The 19,465-nt window shown below is 41.5% G+C and overlaps 1 protein-coding gene across 4 annotated transcripts in view; it reads left to right on the top strand.

Moving 5' to 3' along the window:
• Nucleotides 1-19,465, top strand: part of TNRC6B (trinucleotide repeat containing adaptor 6B) — a 225,856-nt gene that overhangs the window by 192,935 nt on the left and 13,456 nt on the right. For all 4 annotated transcript variants that reach the window (XM_072973566.1, XM_015241646.3, XM_031671771.2 and 1 more), the window contains 10 exons: nucleotides 2,113-2,244; nucleotides 2,511-2,606; nucleotides 2,765-2,954; nucleotides 8,892-9,029; nucleotides 11,200-11,376; nucleotides 12,660-12,806; nucleotides 13,060-13,155; nucleotides 15,505-15,729; nucleotides 16,184-16,254; nucleotides 19,275-19,414. In XM_072973566.1, the coding sequence (XP_072829667.1) occupies nucleotides 2,113-2,244; nucleotides 2,511-2,606; nucleotides 2,765-2,954; nucleotides 8,892-9,029; nucleotides 11,200-11,376; nucleotides 12,660-12,806; nucleotides 13,060-13,155; nucleotides 15,505-15,729; nucleotides 16,184-16,254; nucleotides 19,275-19,414 (1,412 nt within the window). The remainder of the gene's footprint in view (nucleotides 1-2,112; nucleotides 2,245-2,510; nucleotides 2,607-2,764; nucleotides 2,955-8,891; nucleotides 9,030-11,199; nucleotides 11,377-12,659; nucleotides 12,807-13,059; nucleotides 13,156-15,504; nucleotides 15,730-16,183; nucleotides 16,255-19,274; nucleotides 19,415-19,465) is intronic.

Raw genomic sequence — 19,465 nt, forward strand, 5'->3', positions numbered from 1 at the left:
TGTGTCTCTTCCTGTTCTTATCAGGACCTCAGTCATTGGATTAGGACCCACTCTCATCTGTTATATCCTCATCTTAAACTTGATTATGTCTACAAAATTCTACTTCTGAATAAGGTCACATCCTGAGATCATAGTTGGGAATGAATTGTCGGGGATGCAGTTCAACCAATTGCTAAATCAAATGAATTTAAGATACACACTGAAGGTAGTGAGTTTGATTTCATGAGTCACTGGGGAATGGTGGACTATGGCTCTGGTTTGGAATGTGGTGTGATAGCATAGGACACAGCTACACTCCTCACCCCCCTCCACACCGCCCCCCAAACCTCTTAATACAAGGAGATTAGAACTTTTGTATCAGAGATGGTAAGTTAAGCCACACTGGTGACCGCTTGGGTGAACACAAAGGAGAGATGAGAGTTATTATGTGCAAGAAATCGTGGAGAGTTTTGGTCGTGCTGGCTATAAAGCTGGTACAGAGGCACAGTGCACAGTAGTGATGTGCTTGCTTTGCGCTCATATCTGCTAGGGGTCTAACTGTTAAAATAGAAAATCAAACATGTTCTTTAATTGGTCAGCAACACTCAGCATCTCTTAGAGGATAGAGATGAAGCAGCTGGAAGAACTATTAATTTAAACCAAAATACTTTCCCAAATGAGAGAACTGATAGGTTAAGTGAAAGTGCCTGAGATCTTGGAAAGAAATGAGTTGATGAGCCAAGTATAGGAAACTTGAACTGAGATATTTTTAGACTAGAAAGTGTCAAACAAAAGATAGGCAGATATTCTTGAGAATGTAGCAGAGACCGTGACTCAAAAGTAGTAGGAAGCTGAGGAATGTAACTCTGCCTGGGATGCTAAACAACCATGGGGAGATCCCCATGGATCTTCTGGTTAAAGGCTCTCTTATGACTCAGGTTTTATGGGGGCATTTTAGACAGCTTAAAAAATGGCTTTTCTGTTCTGCAAAGGGCTCTGCACTGAGAAATTGAATGAGATACAGGTGAAAGAAGGGATCATATTTAGCCTGGAGATGAGATGCAAGGGAACTGTAATCATTGTCTGTAACATCTGAAGAACCATCCTGTGGAGTAATATGAATATTGATGGAGCACATTTCTAAGCAGTTGACGTGAATTAACTCGTAAAGTCCTCAAACAACCATTTGAACAACTTCAAATTAATATTGAAGTTAATATTACTATTCAAATTTTGGAAATAAGGAAAGTGAGGCTCAGAAAGGTTAAATAAATAACTTGCTCTGACTCAGACATCTCACAAATGACAGGCCCAGGCAGTCTGCCTCTGTTTGTTTTTTATTGAAGTATATAGTTGATTTACAATATTGTGTTAATTTCTGGTGTACAGCAAAGTGATTCAGTTATGCATATGTATACATGTCTTTCATATTCTTTTCCAATATGGTTTATTACAGGATATTGAGTATAGTTCCTTGTGCTGTACAGCAGGACCTTGTTTTTTATCTATTTTGTATAGAGTAGTTATCTGCTCATCCCAGACTCCTAATTTATCCCTCCCCCATCCTCTTTCCCCTTTGGTAACGGTAAGTTTGTTTTCTGTCTGTGAGTCTGTTTTGTAAATAGGTTCATTTGTATCATATTTTAGAGTCCACGTACAAGTGATAGCATATCGTATTTGTATTCAGGCCATCTGCCTCTAGAACTAAACTTCTGACCGGAATGCTACTCATGGGAGAGGGATTAAGTTTGTCCTCCATGGCACCAACTGATTCAGAGGGTTTAGTGGATGTTTTATATTTTTATAGCACATTTCCAGTAGTAACTTCTCAGACAAACGTCATATTGTCATTAAAACTTTTTTCTTGCAGATATTTTTCTGATTGTAAAATTTGTCATTTTCATTGTAGAAAAATTGGAAAGTCTAAGAAGAGAATGAAAAAGCTTCTATAATCTCACCAAAGATAACCATTGTTAACACTTTGGTGTATTTCTCCCAATCATTTAATACTTTTCTAAATACTTTTCAAGGAAGAAAGTGCCAGTGCTTGCTTTGAGCTCTACTAAGATTCTTTTCACAGAAAAAAAAATTTCTTTTATTTTGATAAATTCTGAGCGTTCCTTTTTTGGCTAGGTTTCTGCCTCAATGCTCAAGCAGTTTCCCAACAGTGGCCTGAATCCAGGTCTTTTCAATGTGGGGCCCCAGTTATCTCCTCAACAAATTGCCATGCTGAGCCAGCTTCCACAGATTCCCCAGTTTCAGTTGGTAAGTAGCAGATTTTCCTCCTGTAGCTGAAAGGTTGTTTGCTTTTTTGTCTCTCTCTCTTTAGCTTTTATTTGCTTCATGTTATGCAAACTATTGAGCATGCTTAATGGTTGGTATATCAGCTCAGCTGGAGGGAAATGTGACCAGTAGACCAGGAGCTTGGTGGTACTTCCCTCGTGGACACTCATTCAGTGCCCAGACCCTTGAGTTTTCTCAGCTAGTCTGTCTTAGGAAAGCTCGATCCTGTCTCTCTCCCTGTTTTGTAGGCATGTCAGCTTCTCCTGCAGCAGCAACAGCAGCAGCAGTTGTTGCAGAACCAGAGGAAGCTTTCCCAGGCTGTGCGCCAGCAGCAGGAGCAGCAGGTGCGTGGGCTCGGGAGGGTCCCTCTAGTGCTCCTTGTGAGGAGTGCGTCTCCGCCCAGCCTCTGACAGCACAAGCAACTTGAGCGCCCTCTTTCCCCACGGGGTTCGCATGCTGGCTCATCGTGGGTCCCTTTTCCCTTGGGCCTCCTCCCCCACAGCTGGCTCGGATGGTGAGTGCACTCCAGCAGCAGCAGCAGCAGCAGCAGCAGCAGAGGCAGCCCAGCATGAAGCATTCGCCGTCTCATCCCGTTGGGCCCAAGCCCCATCTGGACAACATGGTACCCAACGCACTGAATGTGGGGCTCCCAGACCTTCAAACCAAAGGGCCAATACCTGGATATGGTTCTGGTAAGTTGTCTGTAATGAGAACTGCCCGCTGAAAAAGATCTGTCAGTCATGTTCTCATGTTCTAAGCCCAGGGGTTGGACCTGCTTGACCCTGTTTTCACAACAGCCGTGCAAGGTCGGTAAATATTCTTATCCCTCTCATAAAGGTGAGATATCTGGGCTATCGATATCCTGGAGTTTCGGTGGTTTCCTGAAGCTCACCACACAGTTAGCAAACAGCAGAGACAGGCCTCCACCTTCTCCGGGTCCAGAGCAGTCTTCTACTACTTGTGAATGGCAGTCAGCTCTCCCACCACCAGCAACTTTTAAAAGCCAGTCTAAATGTTTGTACATGCTGTGTGTGCCACACGTCAGAGGTTGTAATCTATTAAATTATATGCAAGTTGTGGTGTTTAGTTCTACTGATAGAATTACCTTCTCTTGAAAAGAAATGGGGAACAAAAATTATAAGACAGACTGATAAAATTCTGATATTAGTATTTCATCTGATTTAAATAGAATTAGCACAAGTAAGCTTACACCTTTGACATTCACCAAGAATTTGTTGGCAGGCAAATCATAGCTCTTTGAGAACTGGGGAACATGTTGTAAGCAGAATCCAATCAGTGAGGCAACAGTGATTTAAAAATAAAATTTAAAAATTAAAAAGGTACCACACACCATAGCGAGTTTCTTCTCAAATTGACATTTAGATTTTATTTCAGTAAAGATCATACTATCCTCTACAAACTCAAAAACAAGAGTTTGGGGAGACTTGAAATCCATATTCCTCGGTGACAAAGTGACCCTGGACAAATGGCCCTGCCCTCGGCACCATGTGGTGCCCACTGGGATGGGGTACCCATTTCCTGTGGGGTGTCCACATGCAGAGAAGAGCAAAGAGTCCAAGGACTCCTCGACCCTATATAGTAAAGGGGATTAATTTCCAGATCCTCAAGTTCTACCAACTGTGCTTTTTTTAAAAAACGATTTGCCTGAGAACTTGTAAATTCAATATAAACTGTCTTCCATTTGACATAAAAGAAGGGAAAACTCTCCACCATCCTGTATCATCCTGTATGTGCTTCCTAGCACATGCTTATCTGGGGTTCCAGGTGAGGAGGAAGCCTCCCATAATGACTAACGAAGGTGCCGTTACCCCCGGGTTTCCAGTCGTCACTGTCTGAATCATGTTTTCTGTTAAGGACGAAGCCTGACGTAAGAACCTGGGTGTGTCGGTGTGTGTCCAGTTCTGAATGTAGACACCACGTGTGATGGTAAAGCAGGGTAACTTTGCTTCTCTTTTTGTCGAAGAATGCATAGTTCTTGAAGTAGAATCCAGTCGTGTAAAGCGAAGAGGGCATCCAGAAGCCACAGCAGCTCTTCCACGTGTTAAAGCACTGAAAGCACAACATCTTTTCAGCCCTTGTCAGTACTCATCCCTAGGGCACGTCTTAGTTGGAAGGAAAAGTACCTTTGAACAGCTCGAGCATAATCGGTTAGTGGGACTGACTCTGAAATAGACGTTTTGACAATGCATCAGGTAAAGCCTGTGGATCAGCCTTTATGTGATTTCCTCTAGAATGACTATGCATTGGTCAGTTCGTTGCTAAAAACCTGAAGTCATGATGTATTTATTCCAGTGATTATAACATCTTTACTATTTTCTGCCCCTTATTAAAAAGTAAAATTATATATTGGCTACAAGTCTGTTCATTTTGAGCAGCATATACCTTCCTCATTTATTAAACATACAGAAAATTTTAATCATGATGTCTTCTTAGATCAACGGTGTTTGTCATTATTACACTTGAGTCTTAATGGCTAAAAGATCAGAGTTCAGTGTATACACATATACATTTACTGAAGAAATGTCATTTTTTTTTATCATATTCCTGTTTCATAAGTAACTTAGAAATTTAGCTATGCATTATAATTCAAATAAGGAAAAAGAACATTGATTTATTAACTTATTTATATTTGATAACTTACTAAACAATGGATAAATTAATTTTATTAGGTCTTTATTATATTGTGATCTGACCATTTATAATCTACTTTACAAGATGCGTTTTGCAGTTTATTTCACAGTTAACAGTTTTCCTCAATTCACATTACCACAATTACTGGAATTGGAAAACTGGGACTGAAAACAAGTCTGATATGGCTGCCTCCTTTGAATAAACTAAATCTATAGCCAGAAGATTTTGAAGAAGATATAGTTAAAGCATATACACAAATAAAAATTTTTCTGAAAAACATAAAGATGTCACAAAATGAATGAATATATCATGAGTATAAATGATGCCGAGTATATCCAACTAAAAAAGATACCTATAGGTGAAAGAGTAGCAAGAAAAATTATAAGTTTCTTAATAAGTCTTGATAAAGACTCTTGGTATATTTTCTCAAAATTAAAAAGTTTAATGACTTTAATGACTGCTTAACTAATCCTTAACTGATTACTTTTATAAAATAGATCGTTTCTCATTCTCTGCTTTTAGCAAAATTGAAAATATATGTAATTGAATTGTCAAGTGATAATGACCTGTCTAAAAATTATGTTTTAGTATCTGATGTTATTGAGCTGAGGGGAAGGGAATATACCTAAAAAGAGATGCAAAGAAATAAGTGATTTTATAACAAGACTCCTCCCTTTTCCATCTACTTATTTATGTAAGATTTCTTAGTGCTTTATGTCTGCAAAAATTTTTTAAAATAGGTATAGTATGAGCTAGATTTCATTCTAGTATTAAGTCATGGTCATTCACAGAAATCAGAACTAATTGAGAAACAAAAGTCACTCATCTTATTGGAAAGTGCATTTCCAATAAAATTTAATTTTTATATTTAAAATTCATCAAAATATGTAATATTTATGTGTGTGATATATCCAGGGAAAAGTAGATTTATTATGAATGTTAGTGATTATTAAAATAGCAGAAAGATAACTTGTATCTTTACCAGGATTATGAATGTGTCAGTATCATATGGGCGTGTGTGCATGGATTAAAACAGTTACATTAAATGGGCAGCTGTGGGTGATTTGTTTCTTTTATAATGCATTTTTATTACAATGGTTATAGAAGCAGGAATTTGTTTTTTAAGCTACAACAAAAGTAGTAGTGGAAAATACAGAATTACAGACAAAGAGAGGGAAGGAGTGATTGACTAAGGACAAGCTAATTTGAGAATTTCCTCAAGGAGGAGAGGTCTGGGCCGAGAGGTAGTGATGAATAGACTGATAGTGCTGAGTTGGAGTACGTGGCAAGGAAAGTAATTCTGGCAACGACAGATAAGGTAGCCAGCGGGTTGTATTTGTAAGCATGATAAGGCAGGTAAAAGGGAGGTGCTGGTGAAATGAGGCCCTGGGAAAGCAAGGGGCATGTCTTCTCTCTGTTTGCACCTCATCTCCTAACCCAGAGCCTGGCACAGGTTAGGGTCTCCATAAGTATTCATTGGACTGAATGAGATAGCTTGTTCGATTAGAAGTTCTGTGTCTGTGAGCTGGAGCATCACAGGAGGCCACTGGATGGGCTGAGGAGGTTTGGTTTTTATAACATAGCAGGGACAATAAAGGCCGTATTTTCCTGGATTTGGAGGTGTGATAGCTCTGGAGAAGCCCACAGTCATGAGTAGAGTGCCCTCTGCTTTCTGTTAAGGTAGCCACCAGAGCACAGTGCTCCAGAATCCTTTCCTTCAGATTTGTTGAGCACATTCTGTGTCCTGAGGTCAGGCTAGTCACTACGTGACATTGAAGAAAGACAACAGAGTTACTTTGCATTGATTTTCCTCTCATAGTTTTGGGTTTGTAGATGAAACCTGTCAAGGCAGTCTTATCTCCTATTCTTTCTGCCCACTTCAATTGTCTTTTCCTTACCAAACCATATGGTGGTGACATTTGTTCCTGAGCTTCTAATGAGAAAGATGCCCACTTCACCTGAGGTTCAAGTGGAGCTGCTCAAAACTCTATTCTTTCCTAAGATTTATAATTCTTACTAATTTTCTACATTTCCTATGTTACAGAAGAACTTCTAAGCAGCTGAAATTGAATAACTTTAATTTCATTGTGAGTTTTAAGAGAAATTTCAGAGCAACTTTACAGAAAATGAATGTATAAGGAATAGTTCCTTATTTTACTAATCTTTACGTTTTTCTTTTTAATCTTCACCAGAATCCTAGGTTATTTTCAAAAGCTCTTTCTCAGTGATTGGAACCAAGCTTTCACATGGCCTGGAATCCAAGCATGTTGGGCTGGTGTTCTGAATCAAATGTAGCGGTATAATTTGCCCAAGGAGCAAACCTGCTTAGGCCACTAAAGCTGTATCAGAGAAGGCCCATGTTCCTTTCAGCCTCCCTGGCCTCCAGTCTCATTTTGTTTTAGTTACACAGGATAAAAGTAGAAAATATCTTACACTCTTCTTTAAAAAAAAAATTTTTTTTTCAGTTTGAAATATTTCCAGCTCATTCCAAGGATTCCTGTTCCCCACCCCCGCCCTCCAAGCAATCTCTTGGATTAGTAAAGCCAATTCCAAACATTGTGAAGGGACATTGTTCTTTATATTAATAGCAGCATTTTAAACATAGGTCAAGAAAGGTGTCAGAATGGATTTGAATTTGATTTATTACGCATTTATAAAACTATCCCTGACAATTAAGAGAAGCACAGGGGAGAAAATTGTGACCTGGGCCTTCAGTGGGATTTGGATAAATGGAACTTGAGGGCCAGTAAGACACCACCAGATGGTAGGAGAGTGGGGTGGGCACAGTGTGGAGTCTGGCCTGGCTGGAGCCGCATGCCTGCTGGAGTCAGAGCAGACACCTGCGGACGCCTGAGCCTCGGCGTAGGGGGGACCCTGCTCACCTCCTTGGGGGGCCTGAGTGTGTGTGTTGCTGCTGCTACACTGACTGCAACTTGTTCTCATTTTTCTGTGATTATCATTATTCTTCCCCTCCCTGGTTTCAATTGTTTATTTTAGTCCTTTATTTTACTTTTTTTGAGAGTCAGTTTGGAAAATATTAAGTACGTTGTGACCCAGAGTGGATGGTGGACCCTGTGGGACTCCACCAGCAGGCCCCTCCTGTGTGGTTTTCACCTGTCCAGCCCTGTGCAGTGGGGAAACCTGCTCCAAAACACCCTTGCCTGACATCTGGGGGCACACGGCAGAGTAAACTCTGAATGCCTCACCAGTTGCCTACCCAAGCTTTGGGGTCTTCATCATTGTATAAAAACTTCATTGAAACTGATCTCCCAGGTTCTGTCCTGACCTCCAGCTGTCCCGTTCTCACGCTGTCAGTTCTCTTTGTAAAACACAAACCTGGTTATCTCCCTCTTACTTGCTTTAAAATTTCTTCATCTCCGGTCTAGACTCCTTGGCCTGATACATGCATGACATGACCCTTCATCTCTCCCCTATCTCCTGCCGTTCTCCACCTCACTTCATCCATAGTTTCCTGAACACCCCTGATTATCATCAGTCAGAGCTCTGTACTTGGTTTCCTTGACTTACTGGCCTACCTGCCCTAGGCCCTAGGTCAGATGTCCCTTCTGCTAAGCCTTTCCTCCCCAAGAGACCCTGCCACAACTTCATAGCTGCTGGTACACCACATTGCTTTGATGTGTGGACATCTCTGTCTCAGTTGGAGAACCACTGGCCCCAGCACTCTCTCTGGCTCAGATGTTAGCTAAATGGAAAGTGAATGCACACGTGCCCTGAGATGGTCTTAATTAGATGGCAGTCATACACGTTTTCACACCTGAACAAAGAGTCATCACATTTTTAGCAAGGAAGAGCCAGCACCAGCATTTTGAATCAAAATATCTGTTTCTGAGTGAAGAAACTTCATGTGAATTAGCCTTTAAGTGACAAATGAAGCTATTCATGGGTTCTGCCTCAGAACTCTTGGTTTCTGATACTAGAAACTTATAAAAAGACATAAAACATGTTCTCCATTTTAGGCTTCAGCTCTGGCGGCATGGACTATGGCATGGTTGGTGGGAAGGAGGCTGGAACAGAGTCTCGCTTTAAACAGTGGACCTCCATGATGGAGGGACTGCCCTCTGTAGCCACACAGGAAGCCAGTCTGCACAAAAATGGTAAGAGCAAACAGAGCGTTATGAGTTCCCGCTCCCAGCAGGCCTTGATGGAGGGTCCCACGAACTTAATTTTGAAGCACAGATCTTTATCTTTTTCTTAATGAGTCTCTTGATTCCCCCCACCCCTCAAATCCCCTGATCACCTATGAGAGGAAGATTTGGCTTGCATGTATTTCAAATTATAAGAAACTTAAAGCCCTAGTTCTGATTAAGGGGAGCAGAATTTCCCACCTGCAGGGGGATAGAGGGCATTAGCAGTGAGCTTGAGCCACCCCTTAGGGTAAAACCCTAGTAAATTGGCTGAGAGAACAAAATCAGTTTTTTGGAGGTACAAGAGAGATCACAGCAAATATATATATCATGTTGATTGTCTAAGCTCTAATCTGCAGAAGATGACTAATAGATCAATACATAAGAGCTGAACTTTCCACAAAGCTTTCTTGTCCTTTATGAATCACAGTGTCTGCAAGACAGCAAATTGAGGTCATTGCAGGCATTGGTTATGGATTTGGGTCAGCCCTTCATCTCTATAATTCTCTGCAAGAGCATCTCCATTTCCCTGTAAAACGGATGAAAGGGCTCGGAATCTTCCTTCGGCCTTTGTTTCAATGTTTGTTTCGTTTGACAGTAATGTACTTGGACTCAGCTGTATCCATGAGAACCAAGTATAAATAGGTCTCGGCCTGCTCCTGCGGCGGCTTCCTGGCACTCTCAGCCCCATCAGTCTGGAGCCTTTCAGGTTCCTTTATAAACCACTCTTTAATGTGCCCATCCGGGAGGCTGGTGAAGTGGCCACGTGGAGCGCTCTGCTGTCCCTAAGCACTGTCATGTGATTTCGTGCTACAGAATCAAGAATGATTTATTGAAACTATAAAATTGTTTCTGGACTGAATAATCCAAGCCCAGCAGCATCTATGGCTTGGACACATTTATGCTGCTTCTTTTGGCTGGTAATTCATCAGACCCCCTTGTCCACAAAGACATGAGAGAGTTAAGATTATAAATGCACAGTGGCCTGTGCAGAGCTGACCTGAAGATTACCTTTTACCAACTTGCCTTTTTGGAGCTTCTAGGCAGTGTTTTCTCTATTTCCTTAGCAGTCCCCAAGGTCACTGAGCTTTTCATCTTCTATTTCCCTGTAATGTGCCCTTAAGTCAGATTTCTCCCAGTGGTTCCAGAGAAGCACATGACTTCTTAGCTGAACATGGAGATAATTTTGATACTACTTATGCTAGGCCAAACCAGAGTGTTTTAATCACAAATATTTTACACAAACATTTTAATACATTACCCTGGAAGTAATTTTATATCTGTTCATACACAGCATCCTAAGAGTAGTTTGAGGAACACAATACAGCATGTAAAATTCGTTTGAGAAGTAAGTAGAATGGTATCTTCACAGAGGCCGAAAAGTTTATTTAAAGTAAAACTCATTTTTTGTTAGTTTATGGGAATTACTAAGCTTTCATTTTCCCCTCTGCCTCCCAGCGTATAAAATGCATGAAGAGGGCACCAACAAAACTGCTGGAATGCTCTCAGGGCAGCAGTTACAGAGGGTTTGCTGTTCTTCACGTGTGGGGCCCGGTCTCAGAGCCGTGGAGTCCGCCGCCACTCTCGGGCTGGCAGAGACCCTCGGCGGGGATGCCGCCTCACTGCTCTGGAATGTAAAGCAATCGCAGATGCTTTTCCCTCCAGTGAACTCCGTCTGTTTACTCTGCTTCTTCCAGAGAAGCTGGGCTTGATCAGCACTTAAGAACTTGGGTGGGTAGTGTCAGTAGAAATGTAGTTCAAAACCCTTTTAAGTGCCGCAGATTGTTTAGTATTTTTCCTGTTTCTCATCCTTGAGTCATTAGTGTAAAAACTGTGGGGATGATGGTATGATTCGTAGTTTATGAAAGTTTGGTTAATTTTGTAAGGCCATGGACTTTTAAAACTGAAAGGAACATTCAAGAATGAGAACAGTGCTGTGTGCCTAAGTGAGAAACTGAGAGGCTCAGAAAGGTGCCATGAATTGTTCATGGTTGTCCTGCTTATTAATTATGTACTGGCTCTCGAGTGTGACCTCTTAATGCCAAGACTCTTTTACTTTATACACTTCAGGTTCTGTGTTTGAGTTCCTAACAAGTTCTGTTTGTAGGAGTCCTTTCTGGTTACCTTTCTCTTTTCGCAGGCACTATAGTGGCCCCTGGTAAGACCCGAGGAGGGTCACCGTACAACCAGTTTGATATCATCCCGGGTGACACACTGGGTGGCCATACGGGTCCTGCTGGCGATAGCTGGTTACCTGCCAAATCTCCACCAACAAATAAAATCGGAAGTAAATCCAGCAATGCCAGTTGGCCTCCAGGTATCGTCCAGGAAATATTTTCTCTGGGATAGCATTTGTTTTATAATTGTTCACTTCAGGTTCTATTTGCCATGACTTTACTAAGGCACTCACTTTGATTATTTCCATTCAGTAATTGTCTGATAACAGCAGGGCATGGGCTGTGCTGTAGGAAGATAGAAAATTTTCGTTAGAGGAGATGTCTACTCTGTACTGTTCAGTCAGGAAGATAGGTGTGGACACCGATCACCTACAGGGCAAGTCACTGTGTGGTGAATACTGCACAGACACAGCTGAGCCAACGGAGGTCAGTGGAGTGGAGTCTGGGGGTAAAACAAGGTGACTTTGGAGCTGGGACTTGGCCTTCACCTGTGTGAAGGATGTCTTGTAGTGTGTGATCTTCTGAAACGTCCATTGAATTGATCAGTTTATTCATTAAGTGAGCATTTATTACCAAGTCCTAGGTATGCAGTTGTGAATGCAGTGAGAGAATTTGCTATTTTTTCCTCCCTTTTTATTCTGATACAAGTAGTCTATTTTCATTGTAGAAAAAAATTTTTAATTTAGTTAAGCAAAAATAAAAATAAGACGTTTGGTATATGTCCTTCTAAACCTCTTTCTATATAGGTATATTTGTGATACAAATACAGTATCTGTGAAAGTCGGCTCATATAATGCATATTGTTCATAAATGCTCCATACTGTTCTTCCTCATCATCATTAGGAAAATAAGAGTTTATTAATTCTAGCACGTAGCCTTAAATATGATTTAAATTAACCACTAAAAATTGGAAATGCTTATACATACATATTCTAGGCTTTCTCATGATGAGACACATTATTCCCGCTGGTTGTCCCTGACAGTCCATGTAGTAGTTAGCGGTCATTTGTATTCCATCCGAGCCAGTTTCCAGTGAGATAAGTGGGAGAAGTATGTCATCTCCAATTCAGATTTTCTCCCAGTGCTTGTCCTAGATGCCTGGACAGTTCTCCTGAGCACCACACTACTTAATCCTGCCTCCCTGCCCCCAGGCCTGAGTTCCCCTGGGAGCAGGAAGAGCAAGCACTGGGGCCAGACCCCAGTCATCTCTGGAATCAAGTTCACAACCACTGAGACAGACACAGAGAGGGAAGCGCTGTTGGCAAAGTGTATGTCAGGCCAGCTTCTTGTTGTTGTTAAATGATGAAAATCCAAGCTAAAATAGATTCAGAATTCAAGACACTACACAGATCTGTTTCTTGTATCAGAAAATTACCATGTTTTGAACAACTTCTACCTGTAATATTTGTTCTCCTTGTCTCAGAATTCCAACCAGGAGTGCCATGGAAAGGTATCCAAAACATTGACCCTGAATCTGACCCCTATGTCACCCCAGGAAGTGTGCTGGGGGGTACAGCCACATCTCCCATTGTAGATACTGACCACCAACTTCTGCGGGATAACACCACAGGTAAACAAGTGAGGTACCCCTGTGCTCATTCAGCACCCAGCATTTTCACATTTGTCTGTCTGCAGCTTCTTTTCTACTTGCTAGTATCTAATAGTTTAACCAGAAAACAAAAGAATTTGTAGCTTTTCATATTTATTTTTTAGATACAGTTCTTCCTTCTATTGAAGGTTAAATAAAGTATTTCAAGATTTCACTAGTTACACTGACATTTACCTGCAATATTTCTGTCTCATTCTTCATTTGTCATCCAAAGGGTCTAATTCTTCCCTCAACACCTCGCTGCCTTCACCTGGTGCCTGGCCCTACAGTGCCTCTGACAACTCCTTTACCAACGTTCATAGCACTTCAGGTATGAGTGTGACCTATTTGTTTCCCTTTGGCTAGTGTTTTCCCATCAGGTTGCCTTTTACTAAGGAAATCAGCATTTATTTCTTACAGAATACCTTTATAGCGGTTGAACAGCATAGGTCAGCATAGGTGGAGGCGCACCTCTTGTATTGGCCATGTCCTTGGGGGAGCTTCCAGTCTCACGGAGGCAGGATGAGACGAGTGCAGCTTTAGGACCAAAGCAGATGGTGACATAATTGCATGGAGCTATGGGTGTTGAAAGGGCAGAGGTTGTATCCTGATGACACAAGTGCTTTCCTTTTAACCAGTCTGCCAACAAAACCGAGGGCCATGGGAGGAACCAGTTAAGTCCAGGTTGTTATTCCTAAGGTAGCCAGTTACAGCTTGCTTTTCTCTAAAACTCCTTCCACTTATGGACAAAGGCTAAGGGCAGTTGGCCAAGGGAGAGAGAGAGAGGGAGAAGAAAAGAGGACCTAGATTAATTAATTCTACCAGCAACATTTGCTGAGTTCCTTATGTTTCTTTTTTTTTTTTAAGACAATAGGAAATGGAAAACTTAGTGGATATAATAAAACCTTTAAAGTCATTTAATGAACACAGTACAGTGCCTTATAGATTGGTAGACCAGTCATCGGTAGTTAGCACCTTGGTCTTGCAAAAGTTAGACCTTAAGACATTGAAGTCATTAAGGCTTCTTCCCTCTGTCCAGGCAAATGCTAATAAAACCAGTTCTTACCTACCTACTAAGAAACTGCAGGTTAATGTCCTCACAAATGATCTTTCTTGTCCAGCTCTGTGTCATATTAACAGTATAACAGTAGCCTCAATTATTTATTGAATCCTCTTGCAGACCAGGCAGCATGCTAAGCCTTCAGCATGACATCTACCTTCCCTTCACTTAAGTGTAGGGGGAGGTCCTGCTGCTGTTACCCCATTTTGTAGGTGAAAAACTGAGATTGAAAGAGCTGATATGATTTGCCTCAGGTCTGAGTGCGTGTGTAAAGGAGCCAACTCCATATTCCATGTTTCTAACCACCACCCACATTATCTTATAGGACTTCTTCCTTCACATGTAAAAACTCATTTTCACCTTAATTTCCTCTAACTGCCCACGCCTCTATCTTACCTGTTTTATCTTTCGTTTACAATTGGACAGTCATCTGAGACACATGACCCAAGAATCACCCCAGACTTGTCTAAAACTGAAAACATACCTTCCCACCCCCAAAATTGTCTTTTTTCCTTAATTAAACTCTTTTTCTTAATGATACTCCCAAACGTCACTTAGTCACAGCATGTGCCTCCCCTCTCTCCCCTTCCCTCGCTCTTCTCTCTCGCCCTCGCTCACCAGGTCTGGGCAAGGACAACATCTTCCACACGGTTTCCTCTGCAGTCTTCTCTGTCATATCCCTTTCTTCTCCTCCATTCTCTTTGCTGTCACCTAAGTTTTGGCCCTAATTTAAACACTGCCAGTCGAATCTACTACATAATCTCCTGGTAGTCTTAAATAGCCCCCAGCTGACCTTTATGACCTTTCTGCCCCTGTGAAATATCGTTTAGCCAAAATTGGGGAAAAAACATACTTGGTACAGAGAGAGTTTAGGATGAATCTTGGTTTATATTTTTCTGTCTCTCTGAGTCCATCCATTTACATAAATTCTACAAGACTTGTTTTGGCAGAGTCATTGCTGAAGGCCCAGCATTGTCTTTCTCCTCTGGGTGTTGAACATATATGATGTTGCCTGGGGTTACCAATTCTGTTGTTCATCTGTTCTCTTTTCCCATCTGAACTCGAAGTTCTTGAGAATAAATGTTTATATTACCCACAGCACTGATTCAGTGCCTTAAAACACAGTAAGCCCTTAGTGAATACTTGTTGATTGTATTTTAAATATCTGTTTGAATGCTGGTATCTAATTCTGGATCAAGAAAAGTATAACTTTTAATGTACTTTCCAGTTAATCAATAAGTATAGAATAAATACTTAAGTAGGGTTCACATTCTCCTGTATCTGTAAGACTTACGGCTTTAAGAATACTTCTGAATTTTTCTTCCCTTTCAGGTTGTGTTTAGCTAAGAAAGCAATAGAGAATTAGTTATCTTATTAACTCTTTAGCTCATGTGTTAATTTGTCAATTCAGACTAATAGTCATTGAAAATTTTATTATCTGATCAGCTCAAAGAACAGTAGTATTTGGTATTGCTACTTACTACTTTTCACTTACTATTTTTAGAATATAAATGTGGTTGTATTTATGTGTGGGTGTGAGTATGTACAAGATGTATGTGTATTTGTTGACAAAAGTAGCCTATCTAACCTTATTTCCTGCTTAATTTTCTCTTCTTACAGCAAAGTTCCCTGATTACAAATCAACATGGTCCCCAGATCCCATAGGACACAACCCCACTCATCTCTCCAACAAGATGTGGAAAAACCATATTTCCTCAAGGAACACTACACCGCTGCCCCGCCCACCTCCCGGTCTGACCAACCCCAAACCGTCATCTCCCTGGAGCAGTACCGCACCCCGCTCCGTCAGGGGGTGGGGGACACAGGACTCACGGCTTGCCTCGGGTGAGAAGGATCTGCCTAAAGCAGCATCATTGTTCTGGCACAAGGGGCTTACGTTCACCCAAATGTTGGAGACATGATGAAGTCTTCACAAGAAAGGAATCGCGGCTGTCTGGCAGAGGGAAAAGTATCTCTTGAGTGGAAAATTGAAGTCAGTGTAAGGCAAGGGGACCCAAGACCTCCTGAGGTACCAACGGAGTAAAAATAATGCTCAGGAGAGTGAAAACCCTCGGAGGAAAAAGGTGGTCTTGCAAGTGAGGCAGGAGAGTGCTTGGGGTCAGGTCCAGGAGAAGGGAGCTGGCTGTTCAGTGACAAGAAAAGGAAGGTCAGTGAGGTGGAAGAGAAAGTGACGTGTAACAGGGGAGAAGAAACATGAGGGCTCCGTGACAGCATCTGTCTTGTGGCTTCGTTCAGTTTTTGATTGCACTTCCTTTTCTTTTTTTCTGGTCACTTATAGCCTCTACCTGGAGTGATGGTGGTTCGGTTCGTCCTAGTTACTGGCTGGTTCTTCACAATCTCACTCCGCAGGTAATCATGCTTTCTTGGGATTTTCAAGATGGGACCTGGCTGAATGAAGGGAGGGAAGCTTGGAGGTGCGGAAGGCCAGCTGATAGGAAAGCTCCTTATTTCCGGGTCACGGCAGAGAGATCCAGCCTGTGGGGCTGAGGCTCCCCAGCCAGGGCTTGCAGCCTGTTTTTGAGTGGAGAGGTGTTGGCCACTCAGCCTCATGCCTGCCTTCATGGTGGTGTTAACACACGTAGTTTGTAAAATAGTGAAAAGTGGGGTGGTGTTACCTGATGTTACAGTAGCAGAGATAATTTGTTGTGTGGATCTGCCTGTCGAGAGTCTGGAATCAAGTGGGAAAGGGATGTTTAAGTGTTTTAACCACGTACAAGAAAATTACCTGTTCTTGTGTCATTCATTTAGCAGGAATTGAGGCACACTGTAAAAATAAATAAATAAAAATAGCCATTTTTATGCTTCATACATTCGTCATTTACCATCTATCTCTGCAGTAGAAGAAATGTGTCCGTTTCACAGCCTAATAAATGCCCCAGGTGTGCTGTGAATTTCCCAACTCTTATCCTCTTCTGTGCAGACGGCATCGCTGATTTGCTCTCATTAGAACGTGCACTCGGGTTATTTTTACAGCGGTGGAGCTTCATTTGCACCAAACCACCCTCCCTTTCACTCTATTTGCCTGATAACTGACATATTTATTGGCGGCAGCAGCATTATTTTGAGCACTTTAGTGAACTCAAACCAACCCTTTGAAACTGAGCCCATGACCTTCTTGTGGGCCTGACAGCACGAACTTTACAACACCTTGTTAAAAGGAGTCAATTATGCCTCCCTCCCTTTGACACATAGAATGAATTGTCTAGCATTTAATTTGCAAATGGATTCATGCACACTTTTCTAAGCCAGCATTTTCCAGAGTGTTCGCTTGGGATATTAATAGGTCTCTGGCCTAATATGTTTAGAATATATACTTGATTAAGCAAAATTAGGCAGGTGTCTTCACTATGAGGCTTCTTAGACCCTTTAATATGCTGACACATATTATGATCCTCTGTGGGGAAATACAGATTCTCCTACATTTATTTGCGCTGTGAACCTGTTTGTGGAGAGTAACTTGGGGGCTCGTATTTCAAGGTACATGTTAAGAAAGACAGTTTTCTAAATGCAGTTAACATGAGGAACAGTCTGGATCAGCTCTTAATCTCCATTATGTCATCGGCTGCGCTGAAAGCCCCAGGTTATTTATTTAGCTAATGGTTGACTGAAATATGAACATTTTATATTAACCATCCTCAAAACTATATATGCCTCGTTATTCTTAAGTTGTCACACAGCGTGGTGGGTACCGTATGGTTAGGATGAGAGAAACAGTGTTGAAAGGAACCTGGTTAGGCTGGCCAGCTGTTCACCTCTGTCTTCTCATGAAAAATAGTAAGTGCGTTTGTATATGTGTATAAAGTGAATATAGGGCTTGGCTATGTTTGTATTAGAAAGAATTAAGTTTAATTTTAATTTTAAAATTAATTAATTTCAAAAATCAAAACCACCTAATAACAGACTAACCTCAAGCATAGCTTAAAAGAAGGTTATAAGGGCAGATCTTTGGTACTGGATAAATTGACTTGTTGTCACCTACAGTTTGTTTAGGGGACATTTATCCTGAAAAATCACTTGTGGCGTACACTGACAAGCTTATGTTGTCAATTGTCATTTATAAAACAGTGCTCTGAGCTATTTCTCCAATCATTCATTCTCTATAAAGAACCACGGTGAAACTGCTGGTTTTCATTCTTCAGGGTTTCCATGGTAAAACCACAGAACGTTTCCACTGCTGCTGCCAGTAGCATATCTATTTTTTTGTGTGTGTTTTTTTTTTTAACTGAAGTGTAGTTGATTTACAGTGTTAGCTTCAGGTATACAGCAAAGCGATTCAGCTATAGATATGCATAGTTTTTTTCAGATTCTTTTCTGTTATGTTTTATTACAAGAAATTGAATATAGTTCTCTGCATAGCACAACTTTTTAAAGCTATTCCAATAGTAGTGTTTCCCTTCCCAAAAATGAACTGAAATGTTGAATTGACAGCCTCAGTAAACCTAGTTAAGATCTTGATGTAAATAAATTAACCAGAGCGAATAAGCAGAATTGTTCATCTGAGTGGTAGGTGAAGGAGGCCAGCCCTGGTCACTGAGCATCCTGATGGTGAGAGTTTGACTCAGGTGAGCAACTGTAACCTTTGGTCATGTTGGCTGAGGGCAGCAGAGGGCACAGAGAAGTAGGTGGGAAAAGAGCCTCATGCTAAGAGGGTCAGAGTAGGAGGAAGACGTCGGAGTAGCGCGTGGGCTGGGTCAGCCATCAGCGTTCTGCATCGTTAGATGGTTAGCAGCGCCTTTCTGGTTTGTGTCTTTCTCTTCAGCTCTTTGTGAGATCAGAAGAAGATTACATTAATAATGATGCTGAGAACCTTGCATGTTTTCTTAAGTTCTTACTTGGTTACCATCTTATTTCTGCCTTTTAAGGCTCTACCAATTGGTACAGGTTCACTTGTTTACCTCTTAAGTAAAAAAGACTACAGGTTGAACCATATACTTTTGAGCTGTATGTATGCAAAGTTTTTTATCTGTAAAAAGGGCATGTTAGATCTGAGCCCAGTGTTTTGAATAGCTTAAGATTTACCTTTAAGACCTCTGTAAGGGAGCAGGGTATATAGCTCAGTGGTAGAGTAAGTGCTTAGCATGCACAAGGTCCTGGGTTCAATTCCCAGTACTTCCCTTAAAAAAATACAAACAAGCAAACAATCCTAGTTACTTCCCCCAGCCCCTGCCTCCTCCCCAAAAAGAGCTCTGTATTCAATGCACTCTTTCCCTGCCTCAAGTTCCTCATTCATGTCTCCAAGACTTACTTAGTTCTGATACTAATATTTATAAACTGGAAGTCCTTCTCATCTTCAAATACAAGAAGGGTCACTTGCCTTCCTTTCCCACCCCATCTCCAGTTTCTATCTCATGAATGTCATTACTCCTTAGATTGATGGGTCAACCTTGAGAACCATCTGCATGCAGCATGGCCCACTGCTGACATTCCATCTGAACCTAACCCAGGGCACTGCCCTGATCCGATACAGCACCAAACAGGAGGCAGCCAAGGCCCAAACTGCACTGCACATGTGAGTACCCACCTTACACTCCCTGAGACAAACACACGTGAGGAGGCACGT

This window comes from Vicugna pacos, chromosome 12 (genome assembly GCF_048564905.1).
Source record: "Vicugna pacos chromosome 12, VicPac4, whole genome shotgun sequence".
NCBI classification, from domain to species: Eukaryota; Metazoa; Chordata; class Mammalia; order Artiodactyla; family Camelidae; genus Vicugna; species Vicugna pacos.